We start from the raw sequence: 26,253 nt of genomic DNA, 5'->3' as shown, positions 1-26,253 counted from the left end.
AATCAACATGGTCCATTTGCTTCAGTACATTTGCGGTCTTCTATGATTAACTACCCGTCATCCTGTAGGCAGTATATCTACGCCCTGCAGGACTTCATCTAAAGTCCCAGTGGCGTATATATACAGTATGTACCTTGCCGCGATCACACGCCGCGTGCGTCAGTGCCCACTCTGGCGCATGTTCTTGTTGCCGCTAGTTAGTACACTAGTCAGTGAATGGGAACGCAGTTTCCATTCAATGATCAAAGTGCCTGCCGCTATCAGTGGGATGCCGATGGTCATTAACAAAGTGAAAGTAAATATGCACACACTATTTCATGTGTACAGTCCACAGTACACAGGAATATAAAGTGGGGGACATCTAGTGGCCAAATAGTAAAATGACACCTACATACCTAAAATGAAATAAAAATACATAAAATCTCCCATTAAATTAACCCCTTACCTCCACCACTCTCCCATAGTTACTAAAATAAAACACTTGTACATAAAAGAAAGTGACATAAAAAAAAGACATAAATAGTTACCTTAGGGATTCTACTTTTTAATATGTATGTCATGAGGGTATATTACTGTTATTTTCTTAAATAAAGGCTTGTAATTAGTGATGGACACAAAACTGAAAAGATACACCTTTATTTCCAAATAAAATATTGTTACGATACATTGTACTAGGGAGATATTTTAAATGTTGTAATAACTGGGACAAATTAGCAAATACAATGTTTTATCCACAGTAGCATGTTTTATTTTAAAACTATAATGACCAAAAACTGAAAAATAATGATTTTTTAAAAATTATTTTCTTTTAGTTCCCATTAAAATGCAGTTAGAATAAAATAATTCTTACCAAAATCTACCACTCAAAGAAAGCCTAATTGGTGGCAAAAAAAACAAGCTATAGATCATTTTGTTGTGATGTATATATAGTGACAAAGTTATTGGCGAATGAAAGGGAGGAGCAATGAAATGTGAAAATTGTTTTGGTCCATAAAGGGAAAAACCCCTTAGTGGTGAACTAGTTAAAAAAATCAAGCATAAGTCTTGTCTCAAAAATCCTTACTTGTACACAATTGTGTTTTACTATAGATTACTATGGAAAATAGCAATCTGTACAGGGATGATCAAAGCTATTAATTATAAACAAAGCAATATGGATCCATAGGAATTTGTCTTGACCATTAGAGATGTCGCGAACCTCCGATTTTCGGTTCGCGAACCGGGTTCGCGAACTTCCGCAGAAGGTTCGGTTCGCGGAAAAATTCGCGAACCGCAATAGACTTCAATGGGGAGGCGAACTTTGAAAAATAGAAAAAAATTATGCTGGCCACAAAAGTGATGGAAAAGATGTTTCAAGGGGTCTAACACCTGGAGGGGGGCATGGCGGAGTGGGATACATGCCAAAAGTCCCGGTGAAAAATCTGGATGTGACGCAAAGCAGCGTTTTAAGGGCAGAAATCACATTGAATGCTAAATTGCAGGCCTAACGTGCTTTCAAACATCTTGCATGTGTATACATCAAACAGGGAGTGTAATTAGAGTACTGCTTCACACTGACACACCAAACTCACGGTGTAACGCACCGCAAACAGCTGTTTGTGTAGTGACGGCCATGCTGGACTACTGCGCAACATGGCGTGATTGCTCTTCCTCACTCAGTGATGTCAGGTAATGTGTGACTTCCTTCTCAACTTTCCATGGCATTGTTAAAAAGCTTACGTTTTGTTTTTAATTTACATTTTCTACTTGCTGTGTACTTGTTCAGTACCGCTACAATGAGAATCCTGTGGAGGCGGGCAAGTCTGCCATTGTGACCCCGGGTAATGGCCGGGGAATGAGAGGTTTGAATCCGGTGTGGAGCCTGAGCAACGGCTACCACTACACATCCAAGGAGGGCAGCGGGCAGGCATGCACGCCCGCCCGCCCCGAGGTAGTGACCAAAAATAACAATACAGGAGGCGGACTTTCGAGGCCCTGCTGTGTATTTGAAATGAATGTACTTTAAATCCTTTAACGAGAACCAGTTATGGCGGGCAAAGATGACACCACATTCCTTTCACGAGAATCATATGGAGGCGGGCAAGTCTGTCATTTGTGACCCCGGGTAATGGCCGGGGAATGAGGGATGGAATCCGGTGTGGAGCCTGAGAAACGGCTACCACTACACATCCAAGGAGGGCAGCAGGTAGGCATGCACGCCCGCCCCGAGGTAGTGACCAAAAATAACAATACAGGAGGCGGACTTTCGAGGCCCTGCTGTGTATTTGAAATGAATGTACTTTAAATCCTTTAACGAGAACCAGTTATGGCGGGCAAAGATGACACCACATTCCTTTCACGAGAATCATATGGAGGCGGGCAAGTCTGTCATTTGTGACCCCGGGTAATGGCCGGGGAATGAGGGATGGAATCCGGTGTGGAGCCTGAGAAACGGCTACCACTACACATCCAAGGATGGCAGCAGGTAGGCCTGCACGCCCGCCCCGAGGTAGTGACCAAAAATAATAATACAGGAGGCGGACTTTCGAGGCCCTGCTGTGTATTTGAAATGAATGTACTTTAAATCCTTTAACGAGAACTAGTTATGGCGGGCAAAGATGACACCACATTCCTTTCACGAGAATCATATGGAGGCGGGCAAGTCTGTCATTTGTGACCCCGGGTAATGGCCGGGGAATGAGGGATGGAATCCGGTGTGGAGCCTGAGAAACGGCTACCACTACACATCCAAGGAGGGCAGCAGGTAGGCATGCACGCCCGCCCCGAGGTAGTGACCAAAAATAACAATACAGGAGGCGGACTTTCGAGGCCCTGCTGTGTATTTGAAATGAATTAACTTTAAATCCTTTAACGAGAACCAGTTATGGCGGGCAAAGATGACACCACATTCCTTTCACGAGAATCATATGGAGGCGGGCAAGTCTGTCATTTGTGACCCCGGGTAATGGCCGGGGAATGAGGGATGGAATCCGGTGTGGAGCCTGAGAAACGGCTACCACTACACATCCAAGGAGGGCAGCAGGTAGGCATGCACGCCCGCCCCGAGGTAGTGACCAAAAATAACAATACAGGAGGCGGACTTTCGAGGCCCTGCTGTGTATTTGAAATGAATTAACTTTAAATCCTTTAACGGGAATCCGTTATGGAGGGCAAGTCTGCCATTGTCACCGCGGGGAATGAAGGTTGGATTGCGGCCCGAAGTGGGAGCCTGCTGAGACCCATGCTGTAGCTGCCCTGACCGTGCTTTGCAGACCAGGCATCTGTGGTCAGATGGACCCTTGAGCCAGCGGAAGACAAACCAAGTCGAAAGCATTTGCCAAGAATGTTTTACCGAGGGCAAGTTTTTTTGCCCTTTTTTTTTAATTTTTTGAAAATTATAGATGGTTGAATTTTTAAATTGTTTGAAAGTTTAGATGGTTGTATTTTTAAATTGTTTGAAAGTTTAGATGGTTGTATTTTTAAATTGTTTAAAAGTGTATCCATTCTTCCTCCCCCCAGCCACGAACAATACCATGGGAACGTGGAGCAGCAGAAGCCCCCTGTGACGGCTGCCACGGTTGTTCTCCGCTGCTTGTCTTTTGAGGGGTGCTTCTTTTCCTCAGGTGTTCTTGCCATAGCTGTTTGTGCTTCTCTCCAGGTGCCTTCGTAAAGCACTTGTCCCTACGTGACAGTTGGCCTTTCCACGGCTCAATTTTTGCTGGCAGAGACAACAGATGGCTTTGCTCCGATCTGAGACACACACGTGAAAAAATTTCCAAACCGCTGAGCCCCCCTGGGGTGATGGCGCTACGGTGGCATCAGCAGCAGCTGACGTTGAAGGGCACGTGTGCTCTCTGGCCATAGCTGGCGATACATGGCACCGGACACTGCCCCCAGCTGTTTCTGAGGACGAGCTCCCTCTGCTTCTATCATGGAGTCGTCTCCTCCTACTCCTCTCTGACTCCTCCTCTGAACTGTCCCCCTGGTCATCTCCTCTACCGGGAACATATGTGGTATCCGTATAATCGTCATCATAATCCTCCTGGCCAGCTGCGCTTTCCTCAGACACCTCCTCAAGTGCACCAACTTCAGGTGGTCCACCATCATCCCCATCCACACACGTTACGTCCATACTATCGCCACCTAACTCAGACGTATGAGGTGGTGTACCTGCGCCTTCTTGTTGTTGTTGCAGTAGTGGCTGGGAATCAGTGATTTCACCACCACCACCAAATAACTCCTGCGAAGTGTCAAATGCAGCGGATGTGGTGCTTGTTGTAGCGCTGGTGGCTGCGGGAGATGAGGTGTTCTGTGTTAAATACTCAATCACCTCCTCACGATTTTGGGAAGTGATGGCACGTGCCTTCTTCTGAGCACTGTATTTTGGGGCAGGTCCGCATGAAATCACGGCAACACCACCTCGCACAGCCACAGACCTGCCGGTGCCTGGTGGCCTTCCTCTGGGTCTGCCTCTACCTCTTCCTCTACCTGGTTTGTCCATTTTGTCCATCTCGGGGGTATGCTAGCTATATGCAGTGAGGTGGGTTCTCACTCAACACAACAGGTAGTTAAATGCAGTGAGGTGGCCAGGTGGGTTCACACTCAACACAACAGGTAGTTAGATGCAGTGAGCTGGGTTCACTCAACAGTAAAGGTACTTAAGATGCAGTGAGGTGGGTTCTCACTCAACACAACAGGTAGTTAGATGCAGTGAGGTGGCCAGGTGGGTTCACACTCAACACAACAGGTAGTTAGATGCAGTGAGGTGGCCAGGTGGGTTCACACTCAACACAACAGGTAATCAGATGCAATGAGCTGGGTTCACTCAACACAAGGCTAGGTATATGCAGTGATGAGGTGGGTTAAGTAAACACAACAGGTACTGGGTAGTTAGATGCAGTGAGCTGGGTTCACTCAACAGTAAAGGTACTTAAGATGCAGTGAGGTGGGTTCTCACTCAACACAACAGGTAGTTAGATGCAGTGAGGTGGCCAGGTGGGTTCACACTCAACACAACAGGTAGTTAGATGCAGTGAGGTGGCCAGGTGGGTTCACACTCAACACAACAGGTAATCAGATGCAATGAGCTGGGTTCACTCAACACAAGGCTAGGTATATGCAGTGATGAGGTGGGTTAAGTAAACACAACAGGTACTGGGTAGTTAGATGCAGTGAGCTGGGTTCACTCAACAGTAAAGGTACTTAAGATGCAGTGAGGTGGGTTCTCACTCAACACAACAGGTAGTTAGATGCAGTGAGGTGGCCAGGTGGGTTCACACTCAACACAACAGGTAATTAGATGCAGTGAGCTGGGTTCACTCAACAGTAAAGGTACTTAAGATGCAGTGAGGTGGGTTCTCACTCAACACAACAGGTAGTTAGATGCAGTGAGGTGGCCAGGTGGGTTCACACTCAACACAACAGGTAGTTAGATGCAGTGAGCTGGGTTCACTCAACAGTAAAGGTACTTAAGATGCAGTGAGGTGGGTTCTCACTCAACACAACAGGTAGTTAGATGCAGTGAGGTGGCCAGGTGGGTTCACACTCAACACAACAGGAAGTTAGATGCAGTGAGCTGGGTTCACTGCATGTGGTGCTTGTTGTAGCGCTGGTGGCTGCGGGAGATGAGGTGTTCTGTGTTAAATACTCAATCACCTCCTCACGATTTTGGGAAGTGATGGCACGTGCCTTCTTCTGAGCACTGTATTTTGGGGCAGGTCCGCATGAAATCACAGCAACACCACCTCGCACAGCCACAGACCTGCCGGTGCCTGGTGGCCTTCCTCTGGGTCTGCCTCTACCTCTTCCTCTACCTGGTTTGTCCATTTTGTCCATCTCGGGGGTATGCTAGCTATATGCAGTGAGGTGGGTTCTCACTCAACACAACAGGTAGTTAAATGCAGTGAGGTGGCCAGGTGGGTTCACACTCAACACAACAGGTAGTTAGATGCAGTGAGCTGGGTTCACTCAACAGTAAAGGTACTTAAGATGCAGTGAGGTGGGTTCTCACTCAACACAACAGGTAGTTAGATGCAGTGAGGTGGCCAGGTGGGTTCACACTCAACACAACAGGTAGTTAGATGCAGTGAGCTGGGTTCACTCAACAGTAAAGGTACTTAAGATGCAGTGAGGTGGGTTCTCACTCAACACAACAGGTAGTTAGATGCAGTGAGGTGGCCAGGTGGGTTCACACTCAACACAACAGGTAATTAGATGCAGTGAGCTGGGTTCACTCAACAGTAAAGGTACTTAAGATGCAGTGAGGTGGGTTCTCACTCAACACAACAGGTAGTTAGATGCAGTGAGGTGGCCAGGTGGGTTCACACTCAACACAACAGGTAATCAGATGCAATGAGCTGGGTTCACTCAACACAAGGCTAGGTATATGCAGTGATGAGGTGGGTTAAGTAAACACAACAGGTACTGGGTAGTTAGATGCAGTGAGCTGGGTTCACTCAACAGTAAAGGTACTTAAGATGCAGTGAGGTGGGTTCTCACTCAACACAACAGGTAGTTAGATGCAGTGAGGTGGCCAGGTGGGTTCACACTCAACACAACAGGTAATTAGATGCAGTGAGCTGGGTTCACTCAACAGTAAAGGTACTTAAGATGCAGTGAGGTGGGTTCTCACTCAACACAACAGGTAGTTAGATGCAGTGAGGTGGCCAGGTGGGTTCACACTCAACACAACAGGTAGTTAGATGCAGTGAGCTGGGTTCACTCAACAGTAAAGGTACTTAAGATGCAGTGAGGTGGGTTCTCACTCAACACAACAGGTAGTTAGATGCAGTGAGGTGGCCAGGTGGGTTCACACTCAACACAACAGGTAATTAGATGCAGTGAGCTGGGTTCACTCAACAGTAAAGGTACTTAAGATGCAGTGAGGTGGGTTCTCACTCAACACAACAGGTAGTTAGATGCAGTGAGGTGGCCAGGTGGGTTCACACTCAACACAACAGGTAATTAGATGCAGTGAGCTGGGTTCACTCAACAGTAAAGGTACTTAAGATGCAGTGAGGTGGGTTCTCACTCAACACAACAGGTAGTTAGATGCAGTGAGGTGGCCAGGTGGGTTCACACTCAACACAACAGGTAATTAGATGCAGTGAGCTGGGTTCACTCAACACAAGGCTAGGTATATGCAGTGATGAGGTGGGTTAAGTAAACACAACAGGTACTGGGTAGTTAGATGCAGTGAGTTGGGTTCACTGAACAGTATACAGTAAAGATACTTAAGATGCAGTGAGGTGGGTTCTCACTCAACACAACAGGTAGTTAGACTTAGATGCAGTGAGCTGGGTTCACTCAACACAACGCTAGGTATATGCAGTGATGAGGTGGGTTAAGTAAACACAACAGGTACTGGGTAGTTAGATGCAGTGAGCTGGGTTCACTCAACACAAAGCTAGGTATATGCAGTGATGAGGTGGGTTAAGTAAACACAACAGGTACTGGGGTATATGCAGTACTGGGTAGTACAATGTGCAGCTCCCTGTCACACACACAGGCAGTAAGTCACTGAATGTGCTGGGCTGCTGGCAGTGGCACACACACTATCAATTAGCAAGGCTGTGCATGCAACAAAAGTGTCAGAAAAAAAATGTACAGGTTGAGCTCTGAAAAGAGCTGTTGCTGGGTGCTTTAAAAGCAATATTAATCAGTCAGGAACAAGCAAAGCAGCCTAGAACCTAACTAATCTGTCCCTAAGAGAAAAAGTCTGCAGCAGCTGTCCCTTTCCTCTCTCTAGCAGGCACACGAGTGACTGTAATGGCCGCCGGAGGCTGCCTTATATAAGGGGGGGTGGGGCTCCAGGGCTTACTGTAGCCTGAATGGCTACAATGTGCCTGCTGATTGTGATGCAGAGGGTCAAAGTTGACCCTCATAGTGCATTATGGGGCGAATCGAACTTCCGGAAAAGTTCGCCTGGCGCAGGCGAACGCGAACCCCCAATGTTCGCCTGGAACCGTTCGCCGGCGAACCGTTCGGTCCACCTCTATTGACCATCCACATTCAGAATATTTCTAACAATTAAACTGAGTCCCTGTAAAAGTCCTCCTTATATGTATAGCAGAAGGGACTTTTTTGCAGCTCGGTTGTTGACACGCAGCAGTGCATTCCCAGCAGGTTCTCTTGTTTGTTCTCACTGAGGGTGGAGGGAATTTTTAAGCTAAGCATGGCATGAACCCAGTGCTTGACATGATATTGTAACTGCATGAACATTGGATTATCATGCATTATTCAGCATTACTAGCTGCCAAAAACATCACTTGTTTTTCAATGTGTCTCTCAAGTTTGCATTCCCTGTCACTTTTATATTTTAAGAAGCATCTACAGTAAGTAAAAGCTTGTGTATCAAAGTTTTGTGAGCTTCTTAAGCATTTCAATTTGAAATGTAGTCATTGGCAACAACGTTGATGATTAACACAGATTTCAAGTGCAATATGAGCGATATATTGTTTCATGGTTAATGGCCAATTCTGCACAAAGTCACTTGCTAGTTTGACATTCATAAATCTTTCGGAGGCCCAGTGCACACCAAAAGCCTCTAGCAGATCCTCAAAACGCTAGAGGTTTTTGAAACAGATTTCAGAGCGATTCTAGGCATATTTAGAGACGTTTTCTAAACATGCCTAGCGTTTTTTTGGAGCGTTTTTGTGTAGCAAATTAAAAATATTGTTACAGTAGCTGTTACTGAACAGCTTCTGTAACAAAAAACACCTGGAAAGCCGCTCTGATCTAGCGTTTTTTAGAGCGATTTTTTCCACTTTCCTATACCTTAACATTGAGGTCAGAAATGCCTCAGAAATCTAAAAAATGCTGCAGCCCCCGAGTTTGCGTTTGTGGAAAAAATAAACCGCTCTGCTGTGCACCAGCCCATTCACTTTCATTAGCCAAGCGGTTTTCCCCCTGCAAGCGTTTTAAGAAACTCTCCAGAACCGCTCTGATGTGCACCAGACCGGACTCTTCAAGGCTTCAGTGGGAAAAGCTTTACCAGAACAAAGGCTCTACAGCAGTCCCTCTTAGGTAATACTTGTGGTGGGTGCTGGCTGGAGATTCCTGATATGTGGACATCTTTTACTTTTAATGCTGACAGATGTTGTCTGAGGTGTCTGAGGCTGAAAATCTGTTACATATACTTTTAGCTGTTTCGCTAATGTAAAATACTTACAGGTCCAGTTTAATGCCTATGGGTGCCCATCAAGTTCCTGTGTTTGACGTTGTTCTGCCCTTCTCATTATGGTGACGTAGTGGTTAGCGCTCTCGTCTTGCAGCACTAGGTCCCCGGTTTGAATCCCAGCCAGGGCACTATCTGCACAGAGTTTGTATGTTCTCCCCGTGTCTGCATGGGTTTCCTCCGAGCATTCCGGTTTCCTCCCACATCCCAAAAACATACAGATACGTTAATTGGCTTCTCCCTGTATTGGCCCTACACTACAATACATATACTACATGATACTTACATAGACATATGACTAGGGATTAGATTGTGAGCCCCCTCTGAGGGACAGTTAGTTAAGTGACAAGACAATACACTCTGTACAGCGCTTGGAATATGTTGGCACTATATAAATACTGAATAATAATTACTTCTATGTAACCATTGCTTCTCCTGCTCTACTCTTCTACCTGTCTTCTACAGTAAGCACCCGCACCATCTACTGGTTGTCACTGATTTGTTTATACGTAATACCTGGTTTAATAAATGACTGTTGTGGGAGAAATTAAAGGGGAGGCCAGCAGTCAACAAATAACAGCATTTTTAGCTCATCCACAGGAAAACCTCTTTCTTTAAGTTGTGCTTGTTCCTCTAAACCAAGCTTATCTTTCTCCTTTATTCACTACCATTTTCAGGCAGCATGGAAAATATGTTTTCTTGCCCGCATACAGATAACAGTGAATTAAGTAATGTAGAAAACTCCCTGGGCATTCATCAGTGATATTATCTCATAGAAAATACAAGTGTAGGAGGCATCCATAACAGGAGTTGCCTTCTGAACTTGTATGCAATGTCATTAACAGGCCATAATCCATAGCTGCCTACACTGAATGAGGCACCAAGAGCAGCTCATTTAAAGCAATTAATCAAAGCGCTGCTAGGCTGAGGTCTAAATGGAGGCTGTGCTAATGGAATCATTAGCGTTAGGCTACTGTAAATTCATCAAAGGAGCAGATACTTCTAATCTGATGGTCAGTACAATGTCTGCAGCTTGGATGGTTGCTGGAGCATTTTATAATCATTCTCTGGCAATCAGTGGGCTGCCTGTTTGCACATTTAGCCCCTAAGGGCAGCGGCTTTGTATAATGTTCGTAAATATCTCTGCAATCTGCCAAGACATTTCTCCTCGAATGAAAAGCAATTTTCTTTACCAGATTCAGCAGTTAGACCCTTGCCAGCATTTCCATGTTTTATTTATTTTGTTCATTTACTCACCGGTAATTCCAGTGTGTATGAGTTAAGCAAGGACACAAGTGCATTACATGAATTAAAAGGTTTGGGGAAAAATAACAGGAGCCAGTAAATAATAACAGTGCACATATTTCCCGGAGCGTCTTACAGCTGTAACCTTTCCGACCTGATTTTGTCACAGTAAGTGCAATCCCTTTGTTTTGTTTAGTAATGGTATTCCTCCCATCCATATAGTGTATGGCATTTATGCAGTTAACCCGTGTCAATTTTCTGCAAACGTCAGTATTTAACAAACTCTACATTAGTGTATTCTTAACGTTGTATAACCTCATGGTATCTAAAATGTTAAATCATGAGTCAGGACTGGAGTGTGCATGGCATTAGCAAGTGTTATGTGCACCCAGCATTATAGGAATGTGGACATCAGACCTGGATTTTGCTAGGTCTTGGCCTTTATGTACTGTTTTCTGCCCCCCCCTCCCCCCACCCCCCCCACACACACATTCCATTTATATGTTATCTCCTGGCTCTTATTAGGCAATTGCTACATTCTTTACTTTATCAAATTTAGGATCGATGCCTAGACTCCCCTCAACGCACCACTCTGCTTATCTCAACAAAGGACATTTCCATTATGGAAGTGTGCAAGACCTTTAAAAACACAACAGTAATCTGATTGTTGCAAGTGACGTGATCTACAAAACTAGATATTAAAGGAAATCTGTAGAAAAAGGAATATGCTGACTGCCATCTTTATTTCTTTTTAAAAATACTACGTGGAGCATCCAGAAAGTGTCAGATGTCTTCTTTTATCTTCCACGCAAAGTATAGTTTCTGTGTAATTTAACTTGCATCTGTCAGGTTAATCTTCTCTTCCTGTACTACTTGGCACGTGACAAACAAAGTATCGGTAACTAATTTTTTGAGCAGCGTTTACACAAAGCTACCCCCCAATCCTCCAACCTATAGGTGAGGCGTGTGATGCCACTACAACTGAGGGCAAAGCCTTGAAAAAAAGACATGGCAAATGCTCACTGTAAATAAAGGAGGTGACTATGTGGAGAGATGCTCAGGTCAGTGGCCCATATCCTATTAACCTTTCTCCTGAGGTTTCTCCAAGGAGGTATTTTCTTCTTTTTTTTTTCAAACTCAGCATACCGGATTAGGTAATCACCCAACTGAAATAGGCTTCACTGCAGCGCTCTTTATGTTGGGTAAAAGCATCATCGTCTGAGAATCTTATGTAATCTTTATTTATCTTTGTAGAGAAAAAAAATATTTAACATATAGTATTCCTTAATGTTGCAATAATCAATGATACCTAATCCACAACTCTCCACACATCCTCACTGCCACTCATACTTCTAACATACTACATGCTAACAAAATAAATTGTCTTCTTACTCACACATACTCACTTGTGACACACACATACACCAAAGCATACTGATGGGCTAGCACTTACGTATTCACCCTTCCGTTCATTCACACACCTAAGGAAAGGCTATCTTAGGGCTCACACATTTCCTCTCACTCCTCCTTTAACGCCTCAAAGGGAACCCCTGCTTTCACTTATAGTTACTAGTTGTTTGTATATCTCCACATCTGCATCTGTAAATTACCACTTACAAAGTTCACCCATCCGAGATATCCATTCTGGGTTTTTCCAATGCTTTGCAAATAAGCTCTTGACCACTAGTGTGCCCACTTCCTTCAGAAAAATGGCACCTGGATTATCCCCCTGTTCAGCCAAACTGAATAGTGCCGTTGTGGGAGAAATACTAAAGTTGGGATCTGCGGCTCTCCGGCCAAAGTCAGAAAACTCCTTCCACAATGTTTCTACATAGGGACATTTCCACTACATATGAATCTCCGTACCATCCTCGCCCCCACATCTCCAGCATGCGTCTCCAACCTTTGTTATAAATGGGAATTATTACACAATACACCACTTGAAGAAAATTGGCCTAAAATCTGGGCAAATATTTGGAAAACTTCTGATAGTGATTTTCAATTGCTACAATATAAAATTGTGTCAAGATGGTATCTTACCCCAGTACGTCCAAGGAGGTATTTTCAAACCTTATCAATAAAATACATTTTAAGCTCCCAGCAAAAAAAAAACTTAATTAAGAAGATAAGATAACAAAAAAAAATCTGTTAGGAGAATACTGTACTTAGGAGAAAAGTTGCTTGGATAAGGACCAATGGTCGCTGTTCACTTAACTTTTTCTCCTGTGTTTCCTCCTAGGTGATATTTTCACACCTTGTCAATAAGATACATTTTAAGCCACCAGTAAGGAAGAAAATATTTAAAATCATATTGACAGTACTTTTTTTACCCACATTTCAGCACTTTTTCAGTTGCCAAGTGCGGAAAAGCCATTTTAAAGAGAAGATGAAAAATTATCTCCTAGGAGAAAACTCATTAGAACGAGTTAATTGAATAACAGCCAGTGTATCTAAAATAAAATAAATGTGTTTCCTTAATTGATTAAATGAAAATGCTGTTACCTTCTGGATTTCCTTAGTACTGTATGTGCCTGGCTGCTGTGGCGAGCCTTTCCCTCCATATGTCAGCAACTGTGGGTTCCAACCGGTGGTTAACATTGTCATTGATACATTAGGGCATATTTTGGCTCAACATACCTATGAACAATGATATATGTTACTCTCGGATATAATTAAGTACATAGATTAAAATATATGTGCAAAACTGCTCGTCATAAATAATATCATTCAAAGATACAGATTGGTTCAAGAAAGACTGATGCTTCTGCCAGAGTGTTCCTTATCCATAACTTAACCACTTGCCGACCGCCCACAGCCCATGGGCGGCGGCAAAGTGGACGCCTAAAGGACCGCAATACGCCTTCAGGCGGCGCGTCCTTTAGGCATGCCGGGGGAGCGATCGCGTCATTGATGACGCGCGCTTCCCCCGGCAACTGGCTCCGCCCACCCGCCGTAACATCCCGCCGGCCATACGGAAGCGCCGGCGGGATGTTAACCCCGCGGTCGCCGCTACAAAGTGTATAATACACTTTGTAATGTATACAAAGTGTATTATACAGGCTGCCTCCTGCCCTGGTGGTCCCAGTGTCCGAGGGACCACCAGGGCAGGCTGCAGCCACCCTAGTCTGCACCCAAACACACTGATCTGCCCCCCCCCCGCCCACTGATCGCCCACAGCACCCCTCAGACCCCCCCCTGCCCACCCCCCAGACCCCTGTTTGCACCCAATCACCCCCCTAATAACCCATCAATCACTCCCTGTCACTATCTGTCAACGCTATTTTTTTTTACCCCCCCCCCCCCCTGCCCCCTGCCCCCTCCTGATCACCCCCCCACCCCTCAGATTCTCCCCAGACCCCCCCCCCAGACCCCCCCCCTGTGTACTGTATGCATCTATCTTCCCTGATAACCTGTCAATCACCCGTCAATCACCCATCAATCACCCATCAATCACCCATCAATCACCCCCTGTCACTGCCACCCAACAATCAGCCCCTAACCTGCCCCTTGCGGGCAATCTGATCACCCACCCACACCAATAGATCGCCCGCAGATCCGACATCAGATCACCTCCCAAATCCATTGTTTACATCTATTCTCTCCTCTAAACACCCACTAATTACCCATCAATCACCCATCAATCACCCCCTATCACCACCTGTCACTTTTACCTATCAGATCAGACCCTAATCTGCCCCTTGCGGGCACCCAATCACCCGCCAACACGCTCAGATTGCCCTCTGACCCCCCCTTATCAATTCGCCAGTGCATTAATTACATCTGTTCTTCCCTGTAATAACCCACTGATCACCTGTCAATCACCTGCCAATCACCTATCACCCATCAATCACCCCCTGTCACCCCCTGTCACTGCCACCCATCAATCAGCCCCTAACCTGCCCCTTGCGGGCAATCTGATCACCCACCCACACCATTAGATCGCCCGCAAATCCGCCGTCAGATTACCTCCCAAATGTATTGTTTACATCTGTTATCTTCTCTAAACACCCACTAATTACCCATCAATCACCCCCTATCACCACCTGTCACTGTTACCTATCAGATCAGACCCTAAGCTGCCCCTTGCGGGCACCCAATCACCCGCCCACACGCTCAGATTGCCCTCAGACCCCCCCCCCCCCTTATCAATTCACCAGTGCATTAATTACATCTGTCCTTCCCTGTAATAACCCACTGATCACCTGTCAATCACCTGCCAATCACCTATCACCCATCAATCACCCCCTGTCACTGCCGCCCAACAATCAGCCCCTAACCTGCCCCTTGCGGGCAAACTGATCACCCACCCACACCAATAGATCGCCCGCAGATCCAACATCAGATCACCACCCAAGCGCAGTGTTTCCATCTATTCTCTCCTCTAAACACTCACTAATTACCCATCAATCACCCCCTATCACCACCTGTCACTGTTACCCATCAGATCAGACCCTAATCTGCCCCTTGCGGGCACCCAATCACCCGCCTACACGCTCAGATTGCCCTCAGACCCCCCCTTATCAATTCGCCAGGGCATTATTTACATCTGTCCTTCCCTGTAATAACCCACTGATCACCTGTCAATCACCTGTCAATCACCCCCTGTCACTGCCACCCATCAATCACCCCTGTCACTGCCACCCATCAATCAGCCCCTAACCTGCCCCTTGCGGGCAAACTGATCACCCACCCACACCAATAGATCGCCCGCAGATCCGACATCAGATCACCACCCAAGCGCAGTGTTTCCATCTATTCTCTCCTCTAAACACCCACTAATTACCCATCAATCACCCCCTATCACCACCTGTCACTGTTACCCATCAGATCAGACCCTAATCTGCCCCTTGCGGGCACCCAATCACCCGCCTACATGCTCAGATTGCCCTCAGACCCCCCCTTATCAATTCGCCAGGGCATTATTTACATCTGTCCTTCCCTGTAACAACCCACTGATCACCTGTCAATCACCTATCAATCACCCATCAATCACCCCCTGTCACTGCCACCCATCAATCACCCCCTGTCACTGCCACCCATCAATCAGCCCCTAACCTGCCCCTTGCGGGCAATCTGATCACCCACCCACACCAATAGATCGCCCGCAGATCCGACATCAGATCACCACCCAAGCGCAGTGTTTCCATCTATTCTCTCCTCTAAAGACCCACTAATTACCCATCAATCACCCCCTATCACCACCTGTCACTGTTACCCATCAGATCAGACCCTAATCTGCCCCTTGCGGGCACCCAATCACCCGCCTACACGCTCAGATTGCCCTCAGACCCCCCCTTATCAATTCGCCAGGGCATTATTTACATCTGTCCTTCCCTGTAATAACCCACTGATCACCTGTCAATCACCTATCAATCACCCATCAATCACCCCCTGTCACTGCCACCCATCAATCACCCCCTGTCACTGCCACCCATCAATCAGCCCCTAACCTGCCCCTTGCGGGCAATCTGATCACCCACCCACACCAATAGATCGCCCGCAGATCCGACGTCCGATCACCTCCCAAGTGCAGTGTTCACATCTGTTCTCTACCCTAAACACCCACTAATTACCCATCAATCACCCCCTGTCACTGCTACCTATCAGATTAGACCCCTATCTGCCCCTAGGGCACTCAATCACCCGCCCACACCCTCAGAATGCCCTCAGACCCCAGCCCTGATCACCTCGCCAGTGCATTGCTTGCATCTATTCCCCCCTCTAATCACACCTTGAGACACCCATCAATCACCTCCTGTCACCCCCTAGCACACCTACCCATCAGATCAGGCCCTAATTTGCCCCGTGTGGGCTCCTGATCACTCGGCCAAACCCTCAGATCCCCCTCAGACCCCCTTCCGATCACCTCCCCAGTGCATTGATTGCATCTATTTTCCCCTCTAACCACCCCCTGAGACACCCATCAATCACCTCCTGTCACCCCCCTAGCACTCCTATCCATCAGATCAGGCCCAATACAACCTGTCATCTAAAAGGCCACCCTGCTTATGACCGGTTCCACAAAATTCGCCCCCTCATAGACCACCTGTCATCAAAATTTGCAGATGCTTATACCCCTGAACAGTCATTTTGAGACATTTGGTTTCCAGACTACTCACGGTTTTGGGCCCGTAAAATGCCAGGGCGGTATAGGAACCCCACAAGTGACCCCATTTTAGAAAAAAAGACACCCCAAGGTATTCTGTTAGGTGTATGACGAGTTCATAGAAGATTTTATTTTTTGTCAAAAGTTAGCGGAAATTGATTTTTATTGGGTTTTTTTCACAAAGTGTCATTTTTCACTAACTTGTGACAAAAAATAAAATCTTCTATGAACTCGCCATACACCTAACGGAATACCTTGGGGTGTCTTCTTTCTAAAATGGGGTCACTTGTGGGGTTCCTATACTGCCCTGGCATTTTAGGGGCCCTAAACCGCGAGGAGTAGTCTAGAAAACAAATGCCTCAAAATGACCCGTGAATAGGACGTTGGGCCCCTTAGCGCACCTAGGCTGCAAAAAAGTGTCACACATGTGGTACCGCCGTACTCAGGAAAAGTAGTATAATGTGTTTTGGGGTGTATTTTTACACATACCCATGCTGGGTGGGAGAAATTTCTAGGTAAATGGTCAATTGTGTGTAAAACAAATCAAACAATTGTCATTTACAGAGATATTTCTCCCACTTAGCATGGGTATGTGTAAAAATACACCCCAAAACACATTATACTACTTCTCCTGAGTACGGCGGTACCACATGTGTGGCACTTTTTTACACCCTAAGTACGCTAAGGGGCCCAAAGTCCAATGAGTACCTTTAGGATTTCACAGGTCATTTTGCGACATTTGGTTTCAAGACTACTCCTCACGGTTTAGGGCCCCTAAAATGCCAGGGCAGTATAGTAACCTCACAAATGACCCCATTCTAGAAAGAAGACACCCAAAGGTATTCCGTTAGGAGTATGGTGAGTTCATAGAAGATTTTATTTTTTGTCAAAAGTTAGCGGAAAATTGATTTTTATTGTTTTTTTCACAAAGTGTCATTTTCCACTAACTTGTGACAAAAAATAAAATCCTCTATGAACTCACCATACTCCTAACGGAATACCTTGGGGTGTCTTCTTTCTAAAATGGGGTCATTTGTGGGGTTCCTATACTGCCCTGGCATTTTAGGGGCCCTAAACCGTGAGGAGTAGTCTGGAAATCAAATTCCGCAAAATGACAAAATAAAATCCTCTATGAACTCACCATACTCCTAACGGAATACCTTGGGGTGTCTTCTTTCTAAAATGGGGTCATTTGTGGGGTTCCTATACTGAACTGGCATTTTAGGGGCCCTAAACCGTGAGGAGTAGTCTGGAAATCAAATTTCGCAAAATGACCTGTGAAATCCTAAAGGTACTCATTGGACTTTGGGCCCTTTAGCGCAGTTAGGGTGCAAAAAAGTGCCACACATGTGGTATTGCCATACTCGGGAGAAGTAGTACAATGTGTTTTGGGGTGTATTTTTACACATACCCATGCTGGGTGGGAGAAATACCTCTGTAAATGACAATCTTTTGATTTTTTTTACACACAATTGTCCATTTACAGAGTTATTTCTCCCACCCAGCATGGGTATGTGTAAAAATACACCACAAAACACATTGTACTACTTCTCCCGAGTACGGCGATACAACATGTGTGGCACTTTTTTGCACCCTAACTGCGCTAAAGGGCCCAAAGTCCAATGAGTACCTTTAGGATTTCACAGGTCATTTTGCGGAATTTGATTTCCAGACTACTCCTCACGGTTTAGGGCCCCTAAAATGCCAGGGCAGTATAGGAACCCCACAAATGACCCCATTTTAGAAAGAAGACACCTCAAGGTATTCCGTTAGGAGTATGGTGAGTTCATAGAAGATTTTATTTTTTGTCACAAGTTAGTGGAAAATGACACTTTGTGAAAAAACAATAAAAATCAATTTTCCGCTAACTTTTGACAAAAAATAAAATCTTCTATGAACTCACCATACTCCTAACGGAATACCTTGGGGTATCTTCTTTCTAAAATGGGGTCATTTGTGGGGTTCCTATACTGCCCTGGCATTTTAGGGGCCCTAAACCGTGAGGAGTAGTCTGGAAATCAAATTCCGCAAAATGACTTGTGAAATCCTAAAGGTACTCATTGGACTTTGGGCCCTTTAGCGCAGTTAGGGTGCAAAAAAGTGCCACAGATGTGGTATCGCCGTACTCGGGAGAAGTAGTACAATGTGTTTTGGGGTGTATTTTTACACATACCCATGCTGGGTGGGAGAAATAACTCTGTAAATGGACAATTGTGTGTAAAACAAATGAAAAAATTGTCATTTACAGAGATATTTCTCCCACCCAGCATGGGTATGTGTAAAAATACACCCCAAAACACATTCTACTACTTCTCTTGAGTACGGCAATACCACATGTGTGGCACTTTTTTGCAGCCTAACTGCGCTAAGGGGCCCAAAGTCCAATGAGCACCTTTAGGCTTTACAGGGGTGCTTACAAATTAGCACCCCCCAAAATGCGAGGACAGTAAACACACCCCACAAATGACCCCATTTTGGAAAGTAGACACTTCAAGGTATTCAGAGAGGGGCATGGTGAGTCCGTGGCAGATTTCATTTTTTTTTGTCGCAAGTTAGAAGAAATGGATTCTTTTTTTTTTCTTTTTTTTTTGTCACAAAGTGTCATTTTCCGCTTACTTGTGACAAAAAATAATATCTTCTATGAACTCACTATGCCTCTCAGTGAATACTTTGGGATGTCTTCTTTCCAAAATGGGGTCATTTGGGGGGTATTTATACTATCCTGGAATTCTAGCCCCTCATGAAACATGACAGGGGGTCAGAAAAGTCATAGATGCTTGAAAATGGCAAAATTCACTTTTTGCACCATAGTTTGTAAACGCTATAACTTTTACCCAAACCAATAAATATACACTGAATGTTTTTTTTTTAATCAAAAACATGTTTGTCCACATTTTTCGCGCTGCATGTATACAGAAATTTTACTTTATTTGAAAATTGTCAGCACAGAAAGTTAAAAAAATCATTTTTTTGCCAAAATTCATGTCTTTTTTGATGAATATAATAAAAAGTAAAAATCGCAGGAGCAATCAAATAGCACCAAAAGAAAGCTTTATTAGTGACAAGAAAAGGAGCCAAAATTCATTTAGGTGGTAGGTTGTATGAGCGAGCAATAAACCGTGAAAGCTGCAGTGGTCTAAATGGAAAAAAAGTGGCCGGTCCTTAAGGGGTAGAAAGACTGTGGTCCTCAAGTGGTTAAACAAAACCCAAGGTGGAGAAAAAAGTGGATTTTAACAGGCTGAGGGCTGGAGATGCTATCAGCGTGCTTGTGTGTAAATTCAGTCCCCTCTTCTCCTCCCGCCTCCCCTCTGCCTCTGAAGTCAATGGCTAGTAACCTCCTCCTCCTGCCCAGACTGAGCTCCCATAAGCCCTTGCCACAGTGCCAAGGCACTAAAAGAGCTGTGGGCGAGGCTTGTTTAGTTTATAGGGAATTAGAGTATTAAAACAAAACAAAAAAAAGTATTTGGCTTGAGGAATGACCTATAAACTATATGAAAGGAACACAATTATGCAATGAGTAAAAGTTTATCTCGGATCCGCTTTAATAATCCTGGTCCCATATGCTATTAAATTTCCCTCCTAAGTTTTTTCCTAGGAGATAATTTTTCAGACTTGTAAACTTCTTGTGTGGCTGAGAAAAATGGATCTGAGTGCAGTGGACACATGGCAAGTTCAGTAGATAAAATGTGTTTGTATGGGTGTTGAATTAGGGCATTTTCTAGGCTATAGATCTCCTAGGAAGAGGGTCTATAAAATGTGCCCCCCTACCACAAAAGCCTCCCCCCCCCCGTATTAGGTAGCCAGATGCAGCTTCCTTAGAATAAGATGCCCCACCAGTATAGGTAGCCACAGAGGCCCCCTTCCCCATGTAGGTAGCCAGAGAGCCCCAGAGCCTCAGAGTGCTTCCCCCTTAGGGAACCAGGGAACCCCCCTTTAGGTAGCCAGAGAGCCCTCCTTGCAGGGAGCCAGTGAGGTCCCCATTTAGGTATTCAGAGAGACACTCTTAAGGTAGCCCAGGGAGCCCCCCCCCTTTTGGTAGCCAGAGTGCCCCCCTGCAGGGAGCCATTGAGACCCCTTTTAGGTTGCCAGAGAGTCCTCCCTGAAGGCAGCCAGTCAGCCCCTCTATTTAGGTAGCCAGAGGAGGGGCACATGCAGAGCGCCTAGCAGGAGCATTATAAAGACCACAGGTGCTGCATGTGTACTTCCGGGTCCTGTGTCCTGTCTCATGAAGTGCCCCCTTCATCACGGGGGTGCTGTCGCCATGACATGGGGCAAATGTGTAGTGCCTGTTGATCCCAGAAAGCAGGTGAGTTATCGTAATGCTTCCATTGCACAATCTGAATGCACCCTCTGCTTCTGTGTGCCTCCCCCCCATTCCCCCTGTGCGTGCCACTACACCCCTGTCATTACCCCACCTCACCCACCCTTAAAAATAGGACTACATTGAATAATATTAAAAAAACTATCTTCATGTACCTGACACATCAAATTTTGACTGTACATTTTAACCTTTACATAAAAAGAAGACCTACATGAAAGCTAAGATTAGGACTATACATACAATTGTTTATATCATCACTTTATTTTCACTTCAGGTTTACTTTAAAACTTACATTTTAAAATGCATTGCAGAGAACAAAGCAGCAAGCTCGAACAACAGTTTAATGTAGTTCATTTGTCTAGTTTAGGGCAGCCTTCCAGTCCAATGGGATTCATATCAAGCCAGATCTATGCAAGGTTATAAACTCCTTTCAACTACCTCAACATTAAAATTGGTATTTTAAGTTCTAGACTGTAAATTGCAATACAAATGCTACGCTCATATTGCTAAATAAACAAGGCTTAAAATGTTTAGTTACACTAAAAACACATGTAACTTATTTTGTGCCTAAAAAAGCAAAGAGCTGACAAACATTTAAAGCTAGTTTTATCATATTTGTAACCCTTAAAGTAGAACAGTCTCTACCTGTAGAGGTCTAATGACACAACAAACAGTCAGTAAACAGTAACAGTAAAGGGGATCCAGAGGTGAAGGAGGTGTGTGTGCCTGCTGCTCCCCCTCCAGAATACCTATACTGGCTGGGGGCAACTATACCAGGCTCTCTATACTAGGGGCAACTATAGCTACCTATACTGGGGACACCTATACCAGGCTTCTATGTATGGGGACACCTATACCAGGCTACCTATATTGTGGGCACCTATAACAGGCTACCTATGCTGTGGGCACCTATCCCTGGCTACCTATACTGGGGGCACATATACCTGACTACCTATACTGGGGGCACCTTTACCTGGCTACCTATACTGTATTTTTTTGTTTTTTTTATATCCTACCTGGCCTGCCTTTCCAATTTTCTGCGTGAAGTTTGTATATTCCCCTCATGTTTATGTTGGTTTCCTTCCACATCCAAAAAACATAAAGAGAAGGTAATTGTTTGCACCCAAAAACTGTCCTTAGCATTCTATGAGGCTAAGACAATGACTATGGTTGGAATTTGATTGTGAGCTTCTGTAAAGGACAGTGATAGGACTATATACTGTGTAAAGCACTGGGGAAGATACCAGTGCTATAAAAATAAACAATAATAATTTTAGAATTTGATACCAGCAATCCATTTCACAAAAGTTGGGACAGCAGCAGCATAGGTCTGGAGAAGGTGTCTGTTGCATAAAATTGTGCAGGAATTTAAATATCACATTGTTTATAGGGAAGGAGGACAGGGCAAAGAGATTCATGTTTTTCATAATGTCTGAAATTCAGTTTTAATCTTTGTAATTCAGTTAATACTCAAATAAGTAAATACATTCAAAAGACTCAAGTGTACTGGTATTGCGATCCGATCATACAGTAAACAGGCTCAAAATGTTGCTTTTAACATTTTATACTGTTCAGTGCAGTACAAAAATGTCAGTCCACCACTGATCCATCAAGATTTTCCACTTCCATATGTTCGGTTGATTTGGTCCTCAAGACTGTAAGTTATCGATTTGTAGGAAAGCAAAAGATTAGAAGCAGATACAATCAAAATAATGAAATTTGCCAGATGTTGCTAGTTACACCTGATCGATGTGTGACAGTCTTTACATGGAGGATTTACTACAGTGTGTGTGCTGTGACAAGATTAAGTGAATCTGTCTGTGTTCACTTCAAATGTACAATCATGTGCAGAGGGCTGAAAAAATAAGATATTCTCTGATCATGATTAACCCAGGCTGACTGGAATTCCCTTACTGCAATTCTCCTTCAGTAAATCATTGTTAGCCTTTATTTCTTGTTTTCGTTATTAAAGTTGCAAACATTGTACAGCTGTACTGACCGCTTGCATTATGTACTCTATTGCAGGACACTGAGCTTCTAAACACGGCTATTCTAACTGGAAGGTTAGTGTCTATTCCTGTGAAGGTGGTGGCTGTTCAGGAGGATGGCTCCGTGATTGATGTGTCTGACTCCACCGAGTGCAAGTCAGCAGATGAAGATGTCATCAAGGTGAGACCTCTGCTTCTTGTCATTAATCTGAGGTCAGGCACCTGAAAGTCTGCTTTTATATTTCACATAGTTGTCAATGCATGCTTAACTTCGGAAATACATATGCCATATATCTGGTTAATGAGTGTTGATCAGGTTATCTTACAGCACTTACTGTACTTACTTTAGCTTTTTATAGGAATGCACTAAAAGTAAGTGCGGTAAACTGAACCTTCAGTGGCTGGTCATTTTGTTTACGTGGACCTGACCTCTTGCGCAGGACAAAAGGAAAACATAGAGAAATGCACCTTGTATGTATTTAGAGAGTTTAGCCTTTCTAATTCCCCCTCATCTGTGTCTAATCACAAGTTCTAAGTTGCTCTCTCCTCTGTGTCAGCTGACTGCCATGGCAGATAAGCTCATTTGAAAGCACAGGATGTTAACAATATGTCTGCTTCCATGAAAGCAGGAAGTAGAAACACTGCAGATTTATTGCAGGATTTGTACCAGCTGTAGCAAAGAAATGTTTTTCTTTAGAGACCAAAACACCCTCCTACTAAAACACAATGCTCAGTGTAGTTTGCCTTCTCAGAACAGAAGGTATTTGTGATAATTCAGCTTTAAGTAAGCGACTGTGGTCTCCCAGATAATAAAGTAATAATTTGCATATTTAGTAGTGAGGCGTTGTGTGAGACCACAGTCGTTCTTTACAATAATGGGCATTCAGATGCATACATTTCAATGGGGCACCCGGTAATATGGGAAATCCCAATAGTACAATATCTTTAATTTTACTATTATTCTTCTATCCTCGATAGTAGAATGTCAGTAATTATATAAATATTTTACTATCCCTCACTATACCCCTATTCTCACACTAACCTTTCCCTGTCTAAACCTAACACTAACTTCTTCCTACCTACTCCTAACACTAACCTCCACTCTATATATGCCTAACACTAATCCCTGCAGCCGATATATATGCAAACTCCTGGCACACATTGCCGCAATCTCACCCACAGCTGATATAAATTAACTACCAGGGCCAATTGCCACAACCCCGCCTGCAGCTACTCCTACCAAATATATGCATTGGGAGTACTTGAGATGATTTCACCCTAATTATTTCTTATTGCTACAATTGATCTTCATTAAAAATCCTATCTAGCCATATGATTTATGTTTAGTGCTCTCCCATTTTCTAATTATTCTCATATGGGATTGCCCCAGGGTCTCCAGAAGGCCATATGACTCAGGTACTTGAGATGATGTTATCTCCATGAAGGAGGACTTGACAAACCTCACTGGGCATATCCACTATGCAACGGTAAAACTGCAGTGTGTTGGGATTGCATAGCAATTTTACTAGTACTACCCACAGGTAAATAGCACATGTTGAGCAATTAGCATGGCCCATGTTGCCTATGTAATGCGTATGTTGCTTTTGCACTGCAAGGTTCATTACTTGAGCTAATTGCGCAATGTGCCTGTCGGAAGAACCGATAAAATTCTTGTCATGTGAAGCAGTCATGTGCTCCCCGGGCAGGGCAGTTTTACCACTGCATGCTGAATATGTTTCCATAATAGGGAACAAAAACTGTAATAAACATTGTTCTTAGACACCAGGGATAGATCTTCAAGACATTGGATTGTTACTAAAGTCTACCGTATGTTTACTCTAATATCTGTGTCTGGTTTGCACAGAGAAAAAAAAGCTTATGTTGGAATGTTATGTAGGCAGTATGTTTTGTATTTCTCAAGTATAACTTGTTTGTTTGTCTGGTATTGTACCGTATGTAACAGCATGATAAAAATGACTACACTACACGAAGCAAAGCAATGAAATATTTTAAGTAGCATAGTAAAGTAGTATAGTAAACTCATAATCAGCCATCTTAATAGATAAACTCAAGCTGTTCTTGTGTTAATATAAATGTAAATAAAAGCCTAAATTTGTACATAAATATGATTTTTCATGCAGACAGGCTGCAACCGTTGTGTAAAATAGCCCAGGGCTTTTCTGTTCCGTGTCCTTACAAATTCTTGGTGGCTTTTAAAAGTTCCGCTACAATGAACCTGTTTGAGTGATCTGCTTTTATATATTGTTAGACTAATACTCTATCCTCCCACACGCCTTTCCGGATAATCCTCCTCAAACCTAAAAGAATGCATCTACAATCGAGGGCAATTAAAGGAGATTTTGTGTGCTCATTAAAATATTTCTGCCCAGAAACCTTGAAAGTCTGTGCACAAATTGGCTTTGCCTTCATTTCTGTGTTATGTTTCCATTCCCGTTCCGTTTGTGACTCTGCCTTTTTTTAAAAAAAAAATCAAACATTCTTTCTTTAGATGGTAAACGCTGTCTTTACAAAAGATGCAGGTGGCAGATTGTTCTTTCTTAGAAATTCAGCTACATTGTAGCAAAAATGCTTGGTTTAAGTGGAAACTACTGTGGCTTAACAACAAACGATGGTAACAACGTCTCCTCCTCTTACAAGGATTTACTGTCTGAAGCAAACTTCCTCTACGTTAAGAGACTTTTTACATATGCAACAGTACTGAGTGATGCGTGCTGCTTGACTCCACTACTGGCCATGATTGTATGTCATGCCGTGCAGTATACAGGAATTGAGCAGCTATTGCAGCAAAATACAGCCAGTCAAAATTTGTCTTCCATGCTGTTACACTCCCATTGTTGGTGATTTGACCCTGGGCAATAGACGCAGCTCCCCCTGATCCAGCTGCTGTGTGCTTGCAGGTCTCCCTTCAACTTTATTTTTCTCCCTAGGACCCTTGTAGAGTTTTCGGCAGCGAGGCTCCTCTTCTCCATGACCCGGCATGTTGTTAGGTAATGCACCAGGTCACTGACAAGAGGTGCCTCTTCAAGGATGAAGACAGGAGTGCACGGACTAATGGAGCTATGCACCTCCTGGGACAGATGAGTTACGATGCTGTTGAAATCTCTGCAGGGGCCCAGGGGACAACAATAAAGTTGGGAACAGACCTGGGAATGGGCCCAGCAGCCGGCTCAGGGGCCCTGGAGGGCATAGGCAACCCTAATGACATGGGTGGGTGTCAGGGGGGCCCATTGTGAATAGAGCTGGCCCTGGTGAGAGCACTAGATGGGAAGCCTGGTCAGTGTCAATGTATTGACCCAAGCGTAAATAGCGTCTGACCCTAGATAACTTATTATTTTAGAAATCTCAACTTCTGAATACGTTTTGTATTGCTCACTGTTTCTCTGTTGGGGAGATTTTACCCCACTTTCTAACAATGACT

General features: G+C 44.3%; 1 protein-coding gene across 3 annotated transcripts in view; it reads left to right on the top strand.

Moving 5' to 3' along the window:
• Positions 1-26,253, top strand: part of TMEM132B (transmembrane protein 132B) — a 799,707-nt gene that overhangs the window by 688,261 nt on the left and 85,193 nt on the right. For all 3 annotated transcript variants that reach the window (XM_068243776.1, XM_068243784.1, XM_068243791.1), the window contains one exon: positions 22,852-22,995. In XM_068243776.1, coding sequence (XP_068099877.1) covers positions 22,852-22,995 — 144 coding nt within the window. The remainder of the gene's footprint in view (positions 1-22,851; positions 22,996-26,253) is intronic.

Source organism: Hyperolius riggenbachi, chromosome 1, assembly GCF_040937935.1.
Source record: "Hyperolius riggenbachi isolate aHypRig1 chromosome 1, aHypRig1.pri, whole genome shotgun sequence".
Classification (NCBI taxonomy): Eukaryota; Metazoa; Chordata; class Amphibia; order Anura; family Hyperoliidae; genus Hyperolius; species Hyperolius riggenbachi.
Note: the sequence above shows the minus strand (reverse complement) of the source record. Positions and strands in the feature narration are given on the sequence as shown.